We start from the raw sequence: 19189 nt of genomic DNA, 5'->3' as shown, positions 1-19189 counted from the left end.
TTGCCCAGGCTAGTCTCACACTCCTGGGCTCAAGCAATCCTCCCGCCTCGGCCTCGCAAAGTGCTGGGATTATAGGTGTGAGCCACCACTCCCGGCCTAGGGCTTTCCATTTTAATTAATTCTCACTGTATTCCATCTGCTATAAGATACACATATTTTCCCCACATTTGAACACATCTGAAATTGGGATGTATCTTAAAATCCATGGTATCTCATAATTTGTTTTCTCCCCCTTGATATAGAAAACAGTGGAGTGTTTTGTAACTGGGGTGACACAGACTTGATGACACATTGTACAGGGCTGTCCACCCACTAAAAATTCAGTGATCAGGACTGTGTGTAATTGGCCATGAGTAAAGATATGCTTCATGTTTATTATCAATAGCAACTCTCTATTTCCTTTCTGAACACTGAAAAGAGACAAGAAGTTTCAGTCTGATGGCAGCACACTGTTTATTTTACTAACATCTTGATTAAGTTAATGTGGAGAAAGTGGTCCACTGAGAGGGGTATGCAAGAAAAACATGAGCGAGAGGGGTTATTTTTTACAGTTCCAGGGAAATCTGAGACCTGCCCACTGGGCGAGGGTTTCATGGTTCTCAGCAGGGAGTTCCTGATACTTTGTAAGCAATGACTAATAAATCCAAATGGGACTTGGACAGATGGCAGAGCAGAAAGAAAAGGGGACCGACAAAAGACAACCAGCTACTCTGAAAACATAGTGGTGTTTTCAAAAGCAGACCTTCCCAAAGCTCTGGACACTCATCTGACATTGAAGCGAGGCAACACACAAAACAATCTGAGCCCTATACAGAAAAGCATGTCCTTGATTTGGCAAGAACTGAAGACCCCTTTCTTCCTACCCCTTGCTCTTATAGCGGACTCCTTGGAAAGTGTTCAGAAAAATTTCTCGTTTCACTATCCCAACAGAAAAATCATGCTCAGCCCTGGTCGGAGTGCTATTTCATTTTACATTTCAGATCCTAAACAAGTGAATCCCCAAATGACTCAAAGGTACTTAGGGCTCTGTAGTACAAAAATAAAACAGTTCAGCATGTTCTTCTCATATTTATAGGTGCCAGGCAAAAGAGAACGACCACTGACAAGTGAGTGTCCAGGCTCCCATGAGACCTAGGAAGCACAGAAGCACAGAGTTAAGGCTTTGACTTCAACGCACTGACATCAAACACAACCCAGTGAAATGGCTGACTTTCCAATGCTGAAGCTCCTCATGGATAAATGTTTGGTTATTTTCCCTGATGCAGTATTCACTGTCCCTCCCACTGCTGATGGGGTGGACATGTTCCTGCCGAAGACTTGTGCCTGATGGCTAAGAATTGTTTTTATTACTTTCCAGGCATTGCGCTTAGTGCTTTGTGTGCAATGTCTCTGTTAAGCGTCACAACAGTTTTACTCTGAAATAGGCGCTATTATTATCCCCTTTTTAGGAAAGAGGAAAATGAGGCTTAGAGAGTTTAAATAACTTGCTCAGAGGCACACAGCTTCTAAGCAGAGGAGCAGAGACTTGAACGAGAGAAATACATATTCTTACCAGTCCTGATAAATTCCCCTTTGCCCCCATGATATAAAAAGTTGAGGCATTCAGGCTGGAATTACATGGTACATGATCAGCACATCATATATTCCTCCCCCAGCAAGCAAAGGGGTGTGGAAAAGGTAAAGAGAGACAACAATCTTGCCTTCACATAAGCATTGGCTGTGGAACTTCTGTTCCCTACTTTGGTGTCAGCAATGGAGTTAAGCAGAAGAACAGAGAAATTCAATGGTGGGTCCACATTCTCCTTTTTAAATAAAGTTTTCCTCTCTCCTCTTGGCACTTTGAGACAACTTTTTTCATTCACGAGCCATATAAATAGCTTGGAAACCAATGGTTTTCCATAAAGAGGAGAGAGAAAAAAAGTAGGGGATTTAAAGAAGACTCACAATTTCCTTTACAATCTTGCTCCTGTATTTCCTGCTTTCACTGTGACTTTCCAAACAAGGGTTTAAGAACTGGGAAAGAACACAATTTGAAGTGAAGGAAAATACTCAATACCTAAGCAAGCAAGTGGTGCAAGCCTGGGCCTCAACTTGATACATACCTTCAGTGCTACATCACTAGCAAATGTCCTCCCAATTACTCTCAGACCATATGTTTTGTTTTAAAATCAAGTTGTTCCAGTTCCAAATAATTAAACAGAGAAGAGCCAAAAACAGAGACAGGCACGCAATACTTGAGGCACATTCAGTTTCCCTTCCCACCTCCCAAAGAAAAGACGACCATAAACCACCAAACTGACCTCATTCTGAAACCCAGGGAGGCCCACGTGCAGGAAATAGCTGAGAACTCTTAAAGTCAACCCCTTACTCTTTTGAAATAGAAAAAAATGTATCTGAGGCATCTTATCTGAGGCATCTTCCCACATGGCAATATACGCAAATGTGCAGTACAAATGTTTGTCGACCCAAATTTTGATGTTTTAAAATAAATAACAATAATCTTGCCAGCATTTGTTGAATGCTAAGTATGGCTAAACTACAGCCACGTGTTGCTTAATAAAGGGAATATGTTCTGAGAAATGTGTAGTCATGCAAACATCATAGTGTACTTACACAAGCCTAGATGGTATAGCCTACTACGCACCTAGGTTATATGGTATAGCCTATTGTTCCTAGGCTACAAACCTATACTGCATGTCACTGTACTGAATAGTGTAGGCAACTGTAATACAATGGTAAGTATCTGGCATCCAAATATATCTAAACATAGAAAAGGCATAGTAAAAACACAGTATAAAAATCTTATGGGACCACCACTGTACATGCAGTTGGTTGTTAACTGAAACATCATTACGTGGCACATGACTATTGTTTCAAACTGAGCTGTGCCGTTAAGTGTAAAGTGCAGGCTGAATTTTGAAAACTTAATATGAATAAAAAGAATGTAAAATATCTCACTAATATTTATTATTGATTTCATGTTGACATGATAACATTTTGGATATTCTGGGTCACATAAGATACATTAAAATTAATTTCATTACACCTTTTAAAGATAGCTATGGAAAACATAAACTACATAAGTGGTTTGCATTATATTTTTATAGAATAATGTTGGTACAAAGTATCCCACAACAATATCCCAGGCACTAGATACTGTTTTAATCCCCATTTTATAGATAAGGAAACTGAGACTTAGAACTTTTAAGGTCAGGTGCGGTGGTTCACGCCTGTAATCCCAGCACTTTGGGAGGCCAAGGTGGGCAGATCACCACATCAAGAGATCAAGACCATCCTGGCCAACGTGGTGAAACCCTGTCTCTACTAAAAATACAAAAATTAGTTGGACGTGTTGGTGCGTGCCTGTAGTCCCAGCTACTTGGGAGGCTGAGGCAGGAGAATCACTTGAACCTGGGAGGCGGAGGTTGCAGTGAGCCGAGATCGCGCCACTGCACTACAGCCTAGTGACAGAGTGAGACTCCATCTCAAACAAAAAAGAAAAAAAAAAGAATTTTAAGTATTTCTCCCAAGATCATAAAGGTGCCTGAGCTACATTGCTCAGAAAATCTCAATCCTTAGCCCAAGATCAAAACTATTATACTTTCCTAATATGCATAGAATGTTTGTCCATAGAGCAAGCTCAGGGACGGAGAACTATAATGAAACTCATGCCCTAAGACTCTGAATTACTCTTTTAATTTCTAGGCATCAAAGGTACGTTTTTCCCACCTGGGAGTGAGAACGGCCCTCGAGCAGGCTGACAGTGGAAGGAGAGGCAGCAGAGTTGACCCTTGGGAACAGCTGGAGAGGAAAATGGCCCCAGGGTGTGATGAGGGTGATTAGTTAATTCTGGAGGGACACATCTGCCCTACTTTTCTCTGAGTTCTACAAGAGGAAGATCCTTTCCTCCCTATCTGGTGGTTTTCATCCTTGCTGAACCTCCAACATTTTGAAATTAGTACAGTGCCTTATTCTAACTGGTATAAAAATGGATACTTCAAGAAGCCATTCATCCATTCATTTATAATCTGCAACAAATATTCTTCAGTTCCTATTTTGTACTAGACACTACTTTTCTCTTGGGATAAATGAAGGTAAGAAAACAGAAACAGTTCCTGCCTACAATGAGCGTACAGTCCAGTAAGAGAGAGAGAGACAGCCATCAAATAAAGAGTAAAATGTAAAATCATTCCTGATGGTGCTACAAAGGAGAAACAAATAAGGCCAAAGAAACTGTAACAGGGGGATTTGACCCGGAAGGGCATCTGAAGTTTTCCCTGAGTGAGAAATGCGCACAGGGAGTCCAAAGGATGAGAAGGAGTTAATGAGCAAAGAAAGGAGGAAGAGTGTTTCAGGCAGAGAATGTACAAAGTCCCAGTGGAGAGAAAAGCATGACAAGTAAACAGGTCTAAAAGGCAATTGGTATGGCTGGTGCACAGAGAATGGGGGAAGTGGGGAAGGTACAGCAGGTTTGCAATTAGAGACACGAGCATGGATCAGCCCATGCAGGCCTTGTAGCCCACCTTAAGGAATCCAGTCATTCCCCTACAAGTGCCAGGAAGCCATTTAAAGGCTAGCTATGTGTGGTGAGCAGGGGTGGATTAGGCAGGCAGGTCTTTGCAGATCTGGGCTTTGGAAAAATGAGGATCTGGGCCGCAGAAAAGATTAGAGTCTGAGTGGATCTACAGGGACCAAAAGGAGGTGACTTTGGTAATACAGGCAAGATCTGTCCCGGGCTGAAACATGATGAAATGGATGGAATTGAGAGCTACTGAGAAGTAAAACTGACATTTTCAGTGGGGGTGGGAGAAAGGGGAAGGAAAAGGAGGTGTTAAGGATAATGCCTACATTTCTGGCGTCTTCTACAGAGACTATGGCTCTTCAAAATTCCGAAGACTTACATCCTCTCTGACAGAAGTTATTCTCAGGTGCCAATTTCATAACTAGCTTGATCTAGTGGCACTTCTGAAGGGCAGTTTTCTTCTCTGGGTATTTTGGCTGCTATCTGAATTCTCTCTGAAATAAATTTCAGTTTGTATACTTTTTAAAAATAAATTATTTTAAAATCTACATATAATTCCAACACCCCTGCTTTTATTCATAAAAAGTTTATATACATATATAGTATACATCAAGCTCCCAGACAATTCTTAAATTGACACTTTAAATCCTCTTTGCTTAAAAATACAGCAATTACATCGATGGCATCTGCCCAGGATCCTGTGAACAGACTCAAAATAACAGCACACAAGGTAAATATGACAGAGGAAAATAAAGATCGAGTTAATCTTCTCACCTAAATTGGAGTCGCAAAAATATCATCCTAAATAACAATGAATGGAAAAAAACCCAACATTCTGATGAAGTCTTTAAGAAAGTTTTAATCTCTGCCTGAATAAACAGGAGAAATGCATTTAAAAAGTTGGCACAAAAAGGAGGAAAGGGGGGAAGTGCCATTAGGAAAGATGTATTTTCCTGAAACTGCAGCACCTGTACTATTATATATTTTCTGACACTTTAGTCTGAACAACACTCCAGTTTTAGCAGGGGTCCACACAAATGTGCTAAATACTTACAATAACAAAATAAGTGTCTTTATAGAGGAGGGACTTGTTTCAGGAATAAAAAACCTCTGGGCACAATTCTGGACATGTCAAAGGAGTAACTGTGGGCTGGTGGAAAATTCAATATGCAGAAAGTCAATCCCAGTTTTCCCACTGGGTCTCCATGTCCCAGTTTGTGCATTCAAACTGTCCGGAGTCCTCATGGTAAGATGGCGTGACTGATAAAGCTCAAACTGTAAACAGGACATGTCCCATCCGGGCCAGGGTCACCATCTCTCACGTCACTTAGTCCTGATGGCCTCCTTTCAGTGTGGCCCGAGTGCACCCTGCCTGCTGAACCCTGACTCCAGTGCTTCGTAGTTTCATGATCTTGGGAAAGGGTCTTCGTTCATTTGGCAAATATTTATTGATCATCTACCACGAGCAAGGAGGTCATCTAGGGGCTTTGGACAAACTGGGAAACAAAACAAAGTGACTGGTCTTCTGGGGTAGACATTCTAGTTGAAGTGCGCTGGAAGAGAAAGGCAATATAAAGAAACATAAGTGAGTAGAATTTTTAAAAATGGGAAGTGCTGTGGAAAGAGATCAGTGTCAGAGGCTTGTCATGTGGCAGAAGACAGAGGAGACACTACAATACGAAAGTAGAGAAAACAAGGGAGGTCTTCACTAAGAAAGTGACATATAAGCAAAAACACAAAAGACGTGAAGGAGTGAACGGTGGGTGTCGGGGGAACAGCATTCCAGGGAAAGTCTGGAGGCGCAGCCACAACAGAGGATGATAGGAACCAGGCTGGGTCGGGCTTTGCAGCTGTGGTGAGGACTCTGGTTTCACCTGAGACAATCACTGGAGGGTTTCTTGAATTCCTAGAGCTCTGGTGTCCTTACCTGTCACATGGAGATAAGAAGGGCACCTCAGAACTGCACAAAGCAATTGTGTGTGTTGATGTGACCACGTAAGCACTGAGTGCTTGGCACAGTATTTTCATTAACATCAGTTCCTGCCTCTTTCCTGACACGTTTCTCAACCTGCCCCTCCATCCCTGCCATCTACAACTGTTCAATATGAAATGCAGCTTCACATCCTGCCTCCTCCAAGTACAAGAAAATATACTAGTTCACAGTGATCAGAGACTCTCTCTCTCTCTCTCTCTCTCCCCTGAACTTCGGTATCACTCGCTGCATGTGCTCTTATTTGACATTTACACATACACACACCCAAACACAGAGGATTATGAAAGAGTGATGTGACCTGGGATCAGATAACAGGGATCAGTGATGTGGCCTGTGCTAACCAGAGAGCATGTGTTCATAGGAAGTGGCAGCATCCGGCCTCCCATTCATCCTCTCCTCAATTTCAGCTTGAGGGTCCTTCCAGGAAAAATGTATACAGTATCCCATGCGTTTAAAAGAAACTAACACACTCTAGTCAGATATTCATATGGTACTTAATTTTACATCTTTTCCATTTCTTTTCTTAGCAACCTAGTTCATGAATTCTGGGTGACTAGTCTTAGAACTTTTAAATCCACTAATTTTGATTAATTTAATTTTCGCATTAAAGAAGTTTCTCTCCATCAGGGCTTTTAGATGCATCTTTCTTCTCCCTAACCTTATTGCTCCTGGTTTTTGCATGATATCCTATGTGAATGGGTTTGGTTTCATTGTACCTATTTTTTACAGAATCCTTTCAGAAGAATGTGGGATACAAATAACAACCAATATTAATCGAGTTAGCTCCTCCATCCACATCCCCCTTTATGAAAACTGGCCCTGCCCCATCGGGGGCTCCTGTAGGCATATTTGTGGAGAATGCGCCTTCTCCCACTCTCTGGACAGATGAGTCATTAGGGTCAGACACATGACTCAGGAAAAGCTGTTCCAATGAATACCAGGCTGGGCCAGAGTCTCCCTTTTCCCAAGCGTCTGGTATTGGATAAAGTGATTTTTGTCAACCTTCCTCATGCTAGAATAGACTGGGGGATATTATGTAGACATAGACAGTAGAAAAGAGACCCAAAGAAGCTTATGTTCCTGACTGCTTCCGGATTCTTATCCTGGGACCTGTGGCTGCACTCCTTGTGCTGGGTTCCATGCAATCCCCTGGGCTCCTATTTTAAGTAAGTGCCTCTCATCTTAGCTAAAGCTACTTTGGGGGCTTTCTGTTACATGCAGCCAAAAGTGTACTGCTATCATTTAGACATGGTTTGTCTGCCCTCACCAAAATGCACGTTGAAATTTGATCCCCAATGTGGTGGCGTCAGAAGGTGGGGCTTAGCGGGAGGTGTTTGGGTCATGGGGGCAGAGCTCTCATGAATGGCTTGCAGTTATTCTAGAGGTAACTGAACACTTGTATTTACAGTAGTGAGTTCTCGCTCTCCTGAGACTGGATTAGTTCTCTCGGAATGAATTATTTCCCAGAAGAGTTGGCTGGCATTAAGTGAGGTTCCTTCTCCTGTTTGATCCCTCTTTGCATGTGTCTGTCTCCCCTTTGTGCATCTCTGGCATGTTATGATGCAGCACGGAAGCCCTCGCCAGAAACCAGGGCCATGCTCTTGAACTTCCCAGCCTGCAGAACCGTGAGCTAAGTCTCTTCTTTATAAATCACCCAGTCTCAGGTATTCTATTGTAGCAACACCACAAAACAGATTAAGACTAGTCCTAAGACATAAATGAGAGACCAGATTAATTGCTTTCATGCTTTAATCCTGTGACAGGCTTACAGTGAACTACAAGATATGCAAAACAGGCATGAGACTGATGGTGCTCAGAGACTAATCGTGCTCTGGCAGAGGGAAATTTCTTTCCAAATAACTGAATGGAGATACCAGTTGTTCTGAACTACTGGACAAGACGTTGTTACTTGCTGTGTGAGGAATACATAATTCAGCCACACATCCACCTGCAGGAAAGAGCTGCCCGCTGCTTGCTTGTTGAATTATGGAAACAGAATGATATGGCTAAAATCCAATGGTTCTTGAAAAACACCACACAGCAGAGCCTGGGAAAGGGGTGAGGCAGGGGAGGAGGTCTCTTTGGAGGTATCCAAGCATTTTTGGAACTGTGTTCTCTGTTTTCCCAGAGGATGAAAGGGCTCTTTGCCTTTGAACTTGCACTACACCAGAAGAAGGCCGGGGCACCCCTTGAAGACATGTCTACAATCCAGGGACAGTCTTGTTTGGAAACTCCTTTGTTAGGGTTTGGAGCTTGACATTTTGGCAGGAACTAGTCATCTGAGATGGGGAGGGGAGAAAAAGGAGGGCTGTGCAAGCAATCAAACTGATACTCTTCTTGGAAATTACCCAGGCAATGCAGGCACGTAAAAGGGAAAGTGAGGGATGAGACATCCTCTTTTGGATGGAAACATGGAGGCTGCAAGTTTACAGCCCACTAATCTTTGCTTGTCTCAGTAAAAGAACGGCTTGCACTATTCCATCTGTAACTCCCTGATTAGATAAATCCAAGGCTGAAAAACATACCAGAGAAGTGTTCTGAAGGCTGAGAAGGACTGAGGAATTACTCAAGCACTTCAAATCAGAGGCATGAGAAGTAAGTTATCTATAGACAAACATCAGCCTTTGTAGGAATAAACTGCTGTTTGCATTAGAGAGTTGAGCTATAAGCTCTCTCTAATGGCAGCTTCTGACGTTTAATACTGTCAGATGCACACTGTTTTTATGTTGAAACATCTTGACTTTTTTTTTTTTTAACTTTTCCTAGGCTCAAGTGATCTTCCCCCCTTAGCTTTCCCAAAGTGTTGAGATTACAGGCATGAGCCACACCACGCTCAGCCTATCTTGACATTTAAAAATAAGGTATGATAAAGGTGAACACAAATAAAATCCAAAATGGAATTATTTGTTTTAAGGTAAAAGCAGGATTATATCATTCCATTTATTCAATGAATATCTGCAGTATATACCAGCCACCATGCTAGGTGCCAGGGATAGAAGGGTGAAGAAGAAAATAGATATCTTTTCTTAAAGAGCTAATGTTCTAGTGGGAGTGGGTGGGAGATACATAAATGACAACTCAATTACAGAAGTGGAGCATTCCTAGAGATGCACACGGGTTGCCACAGAAACTACGAGATCACTGCAGGGGTCAGAGGAAGCTTCCTAGGAAGTGACACTTGAACGGTATTTTAAAGAGAAGGCGATAGAAAGACTATGTCCTGTAGAGGCAACAGCTTATCCAAAAGGATCAAAGCCTGAAACAGCATGTCCCTTCAGGAACCGGCATGTGGTTCCAGGGCTGGAGCAGAGAGAGCCAGACAAGGCACTAGGCAGGCTATGGTCCCCACACCAGGGGTAGCACCAGGGAACTTGTCAGAAATGCAAATTCTGAGGCAGCTCCAGACCTACTGCATCAGAAACTCTGGGGGCGGAGCCCAGCAAGTTCTGTCTTATTAACAAGCCCTGCAGGTAATTGTGACATGTGGTAAAGTTTGAGAACCTCTGGGCTAGAAGGTTAGCTAAGTGGGGGCCTGATCAGCGTGGCTGTATGTGTTATGGGTACCAAGGGACCAGCAAGCCATGGGAAGCCAACCAAGGATTTTAAGCAAAATAGTTATCAGATTTGCATTTCAGAAACATCATTCCAGCACAGTACAAAGAATGAATTGAAGAGAGATGAGACTGCAGGTAGCAAGACAAATTGGGAGGCTACTAATTTGGTGAGAATGACACCAGCTGAAAAAGGAAGAGGCAGCCGCAGCAAGATAGAAACAGCAGATGAAAAGGCGGAGACTCTATGGACTCAGTGGCAGGAAGCAGCAGGGTGCAAGGTTAAAACGATGGGCCTTTAGGTCCAGGTGCAATGGCTCAGCCTGTAGTCACAGCACTTTGGGAGGCCAATGTGGGAGGATTGCTTGAGTCCAGGAGTTTGAGACCAGCCTGGGCAACACAGTGAAAATAAAAAATAAATATAAAAATAAAATTGGCCGGGCGCGGTGGCTCAAGCCTGTAATCCCAGCACTTTGGGAGGCCGAGACGGGCGGATCACAAGGTCAGGAGATCGAGACCATCCTGGCTAACACGGTGAAACCCCGTCTCTACTAAAAAATACAAAAAACTAGCCGGGCGCAGTGGCGGGCGCCTGTAGTCCCAGCTACTCGGGAGGCTGAGGCAGGAGAATGGCGTGAACCCGGGAGGCGGAGCTTGCAGTGAGCTGAGATCCGGCCACTGCACTCCAGCCTGGGCGGCAGAGCGAGACTCCGTCTCAAAAAAAAAAAAAAAAAAATTAAAAAAAAAAATAAATAAATAATAAAAAAAAAAATAAATAAATAAATAAATAAATAAAATTTAAAAAATCAGCCAGGCGTGGTGGTATGTGTCTGTGGTCACAGCTACTCGGGAAGCTGAGGTGGGAGGATTGCTTGAGCCCAGGAGTTCAAGGTTACACTGAGGTATGATCACGTCACTGCGTTCTAGCCTAAGTGAGACGGTGAGTCTGTTAGAAAGGAAAGGAAAGGAAAAACAAGAGAAAAGGAAAGGAAAAAAATGAATGGATGAAGGGGAATGTCCTGGGAGGTGAAGAAAAGAGTGCAGTCTAAGAAAACGTCCCAGTTTTTAGCTTAAACAACTTGGCAGGCTTTTGGTGTCACTTACAAAGTTAGGAATACTAGAAGTGGAGAATATTTTGAGAGAAATTTCAGTTTTAGGCATTACTACCAAGACAGATGTCAGACACTGATGTGGAAAGATCCTGACCCTTGCACAAGGAAATTTGGGGGATGGACAGCAGTTGGCTTCAGAGTCAAACTTAGCTTAGCATTCAGGTTCCACCACTTACTGGCTCTGTGACCTTAGACAAGTAATTTAACTTGTCAGTCCTCTATTTCTTCCTCTACAAAACACAGAGATAAGTGGAATCTATGTCGTGGGGTCATTGTGAAGACTAAATGAGATAATGCATGTGCTGAAAGTGTGTGGCACATGAAAAGGTGCCTGGCACATGCCTGGCTCAATAAATAACTGATTGTGGTTATCACTAAGGCCACGAACAGTCTGGAGGAAAGAGAATCAAGGCATTGTCTTAGAGAGCGTGAAGATTTTTGCGGCAGTGCACAGAGGGGACCCAAAGGGGAGATTCAGAAGAATTAGACAAAAGAGCAGTAGGAAACCAAGAAAGAGGTGACACCAAAGCCCACAGAGCAATTATGCATTAAGGAGAGAAAGGGGCCAGCTCTACTAAGCAAAGGGGTGGCAACAGTGGAGACTGTGTTCCATTAAGTGGACATTAAAATATAGAGCAACAAGAAAGCATTTGAAAAAGTAACTTCTCTCGATTCAAATGAGTCCATCATGACCACCAGACACTGTGCGTGATGTGGCTGGGTAAGATGAGTTGGGAGGCATGGAAACTGCCAAGAAGGAACTCAGGACTGGCCTGGGGGCACCTCTGTAATATCTAGAAATATCCTTTACCTTATGTAGGAGACAAAAAGGAGGCAGAGTTACACAATGTGTTCCAACGACCATCAGATGGGGAGTCAGGAGCCCCCAGGTGTAGTGGCGAGCTGCAGAGTAACTGTGTGTGACCTTGGTCAAGTCACTGAATGATAGTCTCTTCAAGTGTAAATGGGTAATAACTCCCGCTGCAATGTCACAAGAATGTGATTGTCAAACACAGGGAAGACATCTGGAAAAGAATATGTTGCATAGATACAGGATAAATTAAAATACCACCTTTTACCCATCAGTTAAAATAACAGAGATATAAAGCTGCAGTTATGGCTGTGTCATCTGGCACCTACACTGCCTTTAGAAGGCAGCGCAGATCAGCCATTCATGGAATCGGTACTTATCTGGTGCCTATTTCCAGAACAGTTTGTGTGGGGAGACAATTCTCACATCTACACTTTTTTGGGGGGTGGGGGGGGGAATTGAGTCTCGCTCTGTTGCCTAGGCTGGAGGGCAGTGGTGCAATCTCGGCTCATTGCAACCTCCATCTCCCTGGTTCAAGCGATTCTCCTGCCTCAGCCTCCTGAGTAGCTGGGATTACAGGTGTGCACCACCATGCCTGGCTAATTCTTGTATTTTTAGTAGAGACAGGGGTTTCACCATGTTGGTCAGACTGGTCTCAAACTCCTGACCTCGTGATCCACCTGCCTCAGCCTCCCAAAGCGCTGAGATTACAGGTGTGAGCCACCTTATCAGCAAGGCACTGACTGACATTACAAGTGAGTCCTTCATTACTATCTTTTCAAGAAAAATTGAACAGCAGATAGCCTTGAAAGATACAGTATTTCTTTACAGAGCAAGGGTCAGGGAAGCTTACTGTCCATTATAAAAGATCGGAGTTCTCTAAGTTCAGGGTTCCTTTCCTAGAATACAACTCACTATGTATCACCTAGCCCTCTCTGCACCACCCTGTAAGAATTAGGGCTCAGGGAAAGTGTACAAAAATATTGATCCTCTGGTTCCTGGCATTGCTGTGATTAATAAAGTCCTATGTCTCTGCCCCAGCAGTGTGATGCCTTCTGCCGGGACTTGTGACACTGTGGCAGGATAACTTGTTTGCTGGCATACAGGGTGAAATCTCAGACCCTTCACAGTCCTTGACACTCAGTGTTATTGTACCACAGAAGAGTTTGTGTCTTAGATTGTTCTCCAACTCCCTGGCTTGCTTCGGCTTGCCCTGTGGGATGTCAGCGCCATCAGAGCTGAGGGGGCTGCTGAGATATTAATAGCTATGTTTAAAACACTTACCACAAATGCTCTCTCTCTGTCTACATATCTGTGAATTTTATTTTGTTTTTGTGGGTTCTGGTTTTTTTTGTTTGTTTCACTGATGAAATCTTTCTTTTCTAAGAAATATAGGACATTTGTACATTTACAGAGGGGAAAAGTGACCATTTTTAAACAGATGTCTGTGCTACAGCCAATGTATCATTCTTTCACTTTAAAGTATCCTAATTTAACTGTCCATATTAAAAGTTCCTAAGAAATAACTGCATGTTGCAGGTACATTTTAGTAAACATCTTGCCTTTGAAATAATTTAAATGCCAGGAGAATGTAACTTCAAAGCTTCAGACATTGTACAGAATGAGCTGAATGGTGTTTTCTACACTTACAGGCTCCCATGGCCTACGTGCCCAACCTCCCACATTAGGCAAATCCACTACAGAAAACTAGACTGAGAGCACACTGACTTCTTGTCAGAATTCGGAAAGCTTCTTTAAAAGGAACCCTGATTGATAACATTAGCAACAAAGTCATCCAAGAAGTCATCTGTGAGAACCTCAAGTGCACGCTGAAACAGGAACTGAATCTTCTCCTGGCGGGCCTTTTGAAATAAATGCTCCATCCTGACCTTCTTCATAGCTATCACAGTGGTTATACCTCTGATCAAATCAACGTTTACAAAAAGAATGATGACAGGTGCCTTCACTTCAAGCTCTGTTTTCATATTTCCATACTCTTGTTTAACATTCCCTTAATAGTTGCACTGAACTGATGTCATCTTTCTGATGCTTTATAAATTCAATCAAAACCTAAAAAATCTTGAGAGATGAATGCAGGATGCGTGGGACACAATCAAGAGATCCCAATCCATTGATTATCATGTGAAAGAAGGCACAGAGGCAATTAGTCCTTTGTTGTGGATGACAAATAACCTCCACATAAAATGTTCTATCCACTGAGGCATCTTTGATCCGTCTTACTGGCTCAGTGACTCACAAAGGAGGAAGGAGGGGGGATGTCTGAAAACAAAAGGGCAGCCTGATGGCACCATTTAGTTATTTATTCTGTATGTTCAGCTCAGTTTTTTCTCTTTCCAACTTTTCATGACACTATAAAAAGAAATGGAATGGATTCCTTTCAACCAAGAACATCAGCACTGCATACTAAGAAGTAAAGTACTGGCTTAACGCAGAGCCCACAGAAGCCACCGAATATCAACCTCTCTCCTTAGTTAGGTATTTTTAACAAGGAAAATGGGTTTTGACAAATCATTCCTTTATATGTTCTTTTATATAAGACTTTATTGCACAGACTCTTGGAAATTAATTTACATATAAGACAAACTATTCACAGCTTCAGGAGAGAAGGCTGGGTTCTCAACAAGCACTGCCTTGGAAACTATCCATGTGTGTGCACTCTGGAATTTTCCTTTTCTGTTAGAATTGTTTAGAAGAGTCTCTTGATGAACAACAGCATGAGGGATGTGAATAAGCTTCCCTTATTTCCTCTGGTTTAAAGACATCCATAATTTTTTGTTCTCTGAATAAACGTGGCATGACATTAAAGTGATTTGAAGATATAAAAGGATGTGCTAGAGATCAACAAGCTTCTAAAATGATTTGTTAATTCAGATGAACATTAAAAAATCAACATGGAAATAAAAATTATGTCTTTTTGTTCTGAGACGGAGTCTCCGTCTGTGGCCCAGGCTGGAGTACAGAGGCGTGAGCTCGGCTCACTGCAATCTCTGCCTCCCAGGTTCAAGCGATTCTTTTACCGCAGCCTCTTGAGTAGTTGGGATTGCAGGTGTGCACCACCACCCCTGGTTAATTTTTGTATTTTTTAGTAGAGACAAGGTTTCACCATGTTTGCCAGGCTGGTCTTGAACTCCTGGCCTCAAGTGATCCACCTGCCTCGGTCTCCCAAAGTGCTGGGATTACAGGCATAAGCCACCTCACCCAGCCTTTATCTTTAAAAATTAAGAGGACTGCTGATTTCCTGAAGTTAAAACAGAAAGTACAAAGGGATCATACAAAGTATAAATAGTGACACAGCCAAATGAGCCTGACCTCTGATGACAAACCTTGGTTCAAATCTGGGCCCCAGCATTTAATGGATGTGGCCTGGGCAAGTTGACACCCTCAATTTTCTCACCCATAAATACAGACTATTGCCTAGCATTCACACAGCACTGATATGAGGATTAATGAGTTAAGGTATGTGTGTTATATATAGTAGGCACTCAATAAACACACTATTATTGCCATTAAAAGTGTAATTAAAAAGGCTCTTACCTAAGCACAACATAAGGTCACTTTTCAGATAACAAAAAGAAACTATCACGTCATCTGTGCATTATTCAGCTAATCTAGCAGATTTTTATCAGAACTGAAATAGCACATACTGTGGGGAAAAAAGATTGCAAAGAGGACTTAAAATTCTTTTTTCCTTTTGCAAGAAACTTCTTTTCATTTTTGATACAAGATTTCATTTAAAGCTGTTTAACTAGAGAGGGTCGCCCTGGGAAAGTAAACCGCTGACAGAATATATTAGGTTCACATTAATTTATAGCAGTAGCATAATGCTTATGAAAAATTAGCTGGCTGGAAGCCCACGGTTTGCCCTTGAGCCTCAGTCAGCAGGGAAGTTTTGTGCAATGTGATTAGTAAATGAGGAGACCCTAGGTGATTAATTAGTCTCCATGTCATCCTATCAGACAGGCTTTCAGCCAGTAATGTAAATAAGCCACCTGATTTTAAACTTCCTCCTCTCAAAACTGACATCCATGTGAGCATGACTTTGCCAGACACTTAAATATTGAAGGAAGATTTTCTCCAAATCGCCTTTAAGACAAATCCTGCTTCCTTTGACACACACTTTAGCTCTGGTAAATGGCAGACTAGATGGGAAAGAATCTAAATAAGGAAGCTTGTCTGTGAATTCTGAGTACTGAATTAAACAAAACTCATTTCATAAGTCCCTGTAACTGTTCAACACTCAAAAGAGAAAAATTTGACTATGAATAGATTTACTGCCTACACCTGTGTACCAGTAACTTTTCCCAGACTTTACTATGCAGTTATGTTTTTAAAAATCTTTTTACTGTTTGTATCATTAAATTGTTAAAGATGTTTTTTATCTATAATTTCCTAGATATTTCTGATGCGCATTTTACAAAGGTATTGTCCCAAGATAGATGTTTCTATGGCCAGGTTTGTTAGTCTATGGAGCTGCACAGTCACTTTTCTGGTATCTATTACTATTTCAGTCGAGCTTCTTAAATTAGATTAAAAAGAGAAAGAAATAGCTTTCCTAAATTAAATCAGTTCCTTAAAATGAGGTTGACCCTTGAGTAGGTAATTTGTGTAAACATAAAATGGGTCCTGCTCTTCTTGAAATCTTATCATTAGGTTCTCAAAACTGGGATCTAAATGTGAGATGTGGTGTACAGCAGGTCTTCGAGAAATGTCATTTTGTTCAACGTCGTTTCCTTCAGTAACACTGATGAGAGGCCAGGGCCATTGTCTGTGTAGAGTTTGCACATTTGCCCCATGTCTGCACGGGTTTTCTCTGGGTACTCTGGTTTCCTCCCACATCGCAAAGATGTGTGCATTAGGTGAACTGAAGTGTCCACACAGTCCCTGTCTGAGTGAGTGTGGATGTGTGATGGAATGGTGGGTCCATGCCTTGTGCCCTGATATACCAGGACAGATTCCGACCACTCTCAACCCTGAACTAAAATCATTGAATCACTGAGTAAATAACTATTTTGCTTTTATTAATCCTTTCTCTTTTTTTTGAGACAGAGTCTTGCTCCGTCACCCAGGCTGGAGCGCAGTGGTGAGATCTCGGCTCACTGCAGCCCTCACCTCCTGAGTTCTGTATACATAGCTCACATTTATTTCAAAGTTTAATATTAAAAGTGTTTTGAATCTTTACTTAGAAGTTTGCTGATGTTTTTGTGACCAGAAATATGTCCTAGCAACTTAACTTTTGTTTATATCAATTAGCCTACGGTAAAATTAGATTTCTTATATATACATGTCATTTTGCTTAAAGTCACAGTTTCCAAATGGATGATATTAAGTGAGGACTTACTGTATCTGTATAATTAAGATATAAATATTCCATTCTGGTCTGTATACTATTTTCTCATTGTAGATGAATGGTTCTATATGAATAAAATACCATATATAAATATCCTCACATATAGAATCTACAGATCACCGTGTACATACACAGACACATCAAAAGGTGTCCTAGGCTATAAAGTGCAGGTCTCATAGGCTAAAATCATTAACTGGTACATGCTGCAAAGGTTCAAGGTTTAAAGATATCAGGCTGGGTCTCATCAGAAAGGAGGCTGATTTTTGCTCAAACACTGTTAGAACTGAAAGGAGCCTCTGAGGCCCAACAAAGTCAAGTCAGGAAACAGGAAAATTGAGAATCTCCATTTAGAAGCTAGAATACCAATCTCAACCTAATGTCATTCTTTTTCACATACACAAGAAATCCAAGGCAGACCCGGTGAAAACGTCCAAACTAGATAGTATTCATGGCGAGAGGGAACCTGCTCCCAAGGGTAAACACACGAACTCTAATTCTATGACTTTCAAATGTCAGCACAAAGGTAAGGAAGCATCCCAGACACCAGGCAATTTCCTAACAAATACTCTGAGGGCTTCGGTGGGCAGGATATCCTGCTTTGTTCAAAGGTTGATAAATGACGGCACAATGGAGTTCATGCCCTGATGGTACTTATCATCTCACCATAGAGGTAAGTTATGAATCAATAATGAACATTAACGCCAATTTGCAGTAAATGCCATAAATGAGACTGAGAAAAAATAAGTTCAGAGAAGGCCACCAGATGCCAAGATGAGGGAAGATTTCATGAGGGGGTACAGGTCTCAAGGGAGGCAGGGGGTAGAATTCTAAGAAATGGAGATGCAGGGCCTTCTAGACCACTGTTTTTTAAACAGGTTGCAACTTGCTTGATATCACAGTTTAATGGCCATTTTCTTCCTCAATGAAACGGAACAGAATGCTATAGCATGTGGCAAGATAAAGTACTACTTCATGAAGCTTTTTAGCTTCATGTAAATTGTATTGGTTGTTCTGCTTCATGAAAAATGAAGAGTGAGGTTTTGTCTTTGGCTGGAAATTAAGAACTCAGTTATGAGGTGATTTCAAGCCAGCATCTAAAACATAGCATCAAAGAATCTGGATTTTGTACTGTTTTTCGCCTTTTTAAAGCTTTATTGACATCGACTGTGCTTAGTATCTCACACACATGATCTCACTTAATTGTAACCACCACACTTTGAGTTGGGTATTATTACCTCCATTATAGAGGAGGTAAGCGAGAATCAGACAGGTTATATAACCAGCCCATGAAATGAAGTCAGGTCTTTTGAATCCAAAGCTCATAATGTTAAAAAAGACACAAAAGAAAATTATGAACTGATCAGAGCTGGGCTTTAGGAATATTAATCTTGCACCTTCAAAGAGTTACACTGAATAGATGTTAGACAACTATATCATTAGAGAGGTTTCTTTTGATCACTCAATTTCAGAATTTAAAACCAATTTAAATATACTCCAAATTCTAGGCAAAAATCACACCCAAACCAAGAGTTACAACTGCTCTTAACGACCCTAAAAATGTTTCAGTGAAGGTTCTTATTTCTCAATAGCTATATTAATATCCCCTTACTTCATTCTGCAGCCATGAAGCTAATGACTTATCACTTGAAAAATGCTTTGAAGAAAATATGAAAATAGGTGGAAATGCAGAAGTCTGCCTAAAGCAGAAATGCTAACATAAAAGAAGTAACCCACTGCTTTTCTCAGATTCACTCGCCCCAGCCCTCTGTTCTCACCCCTACACGCTCTGTGTGATCCTACCTACCTCCGGGAACAACTGTGAGGACTAATGG

The 19189-nt window shown here is 41.8% G+C and overlaps 1 protein-coding gene across 3 annotated transcripts in view; it reads right to left on the bottom strand.

Annotated features, from left to right (window-relative positions):
• The window catches only part of TSPAN5 (tetraspanin 5), a 181165-nt gene that overhangs the window by 37097 nt on the left and 124879 nt on the right, over positions 1 to 19189 (bottom strand). The window contains exon 1 of one of the 3 annotated variants that reach the window (XM_009207220.4): positions 11990 to 12132. The exons of the other annotated variants lie outside the window; for them this stretch is intronic. Within the exon in view, the coding sequence (XP_009205484.1) occupies positions 11990 to 12043 (54 nt within the window). The 5' untranslated portion in view covers positions 12044 to 12132. Of the gene's footprint in view, positions 1 to 11989; positions 12133 to 19189 lie in introns of those variants that run through there. 3 annotated transcript variants of the gene reach the window in all.

Source organism: Papio anubis, chromosome 3, assembly GCF_008728515.1.
Source record: "Papio anubis isolate 15944 chromosome 3, Panubis1.0, whole genome shotgun sequence".
NCBI lineage: Eukaryota > Metazoa > Chordata > Mammalia > Primates > Cercopithecidae > Papio > Papio anubis.
The sequence above is the reverse complement of the archived record's forward strand: the minus strand, read 5'-3'. Positions and strand labels throughout refer to the sequence as shown.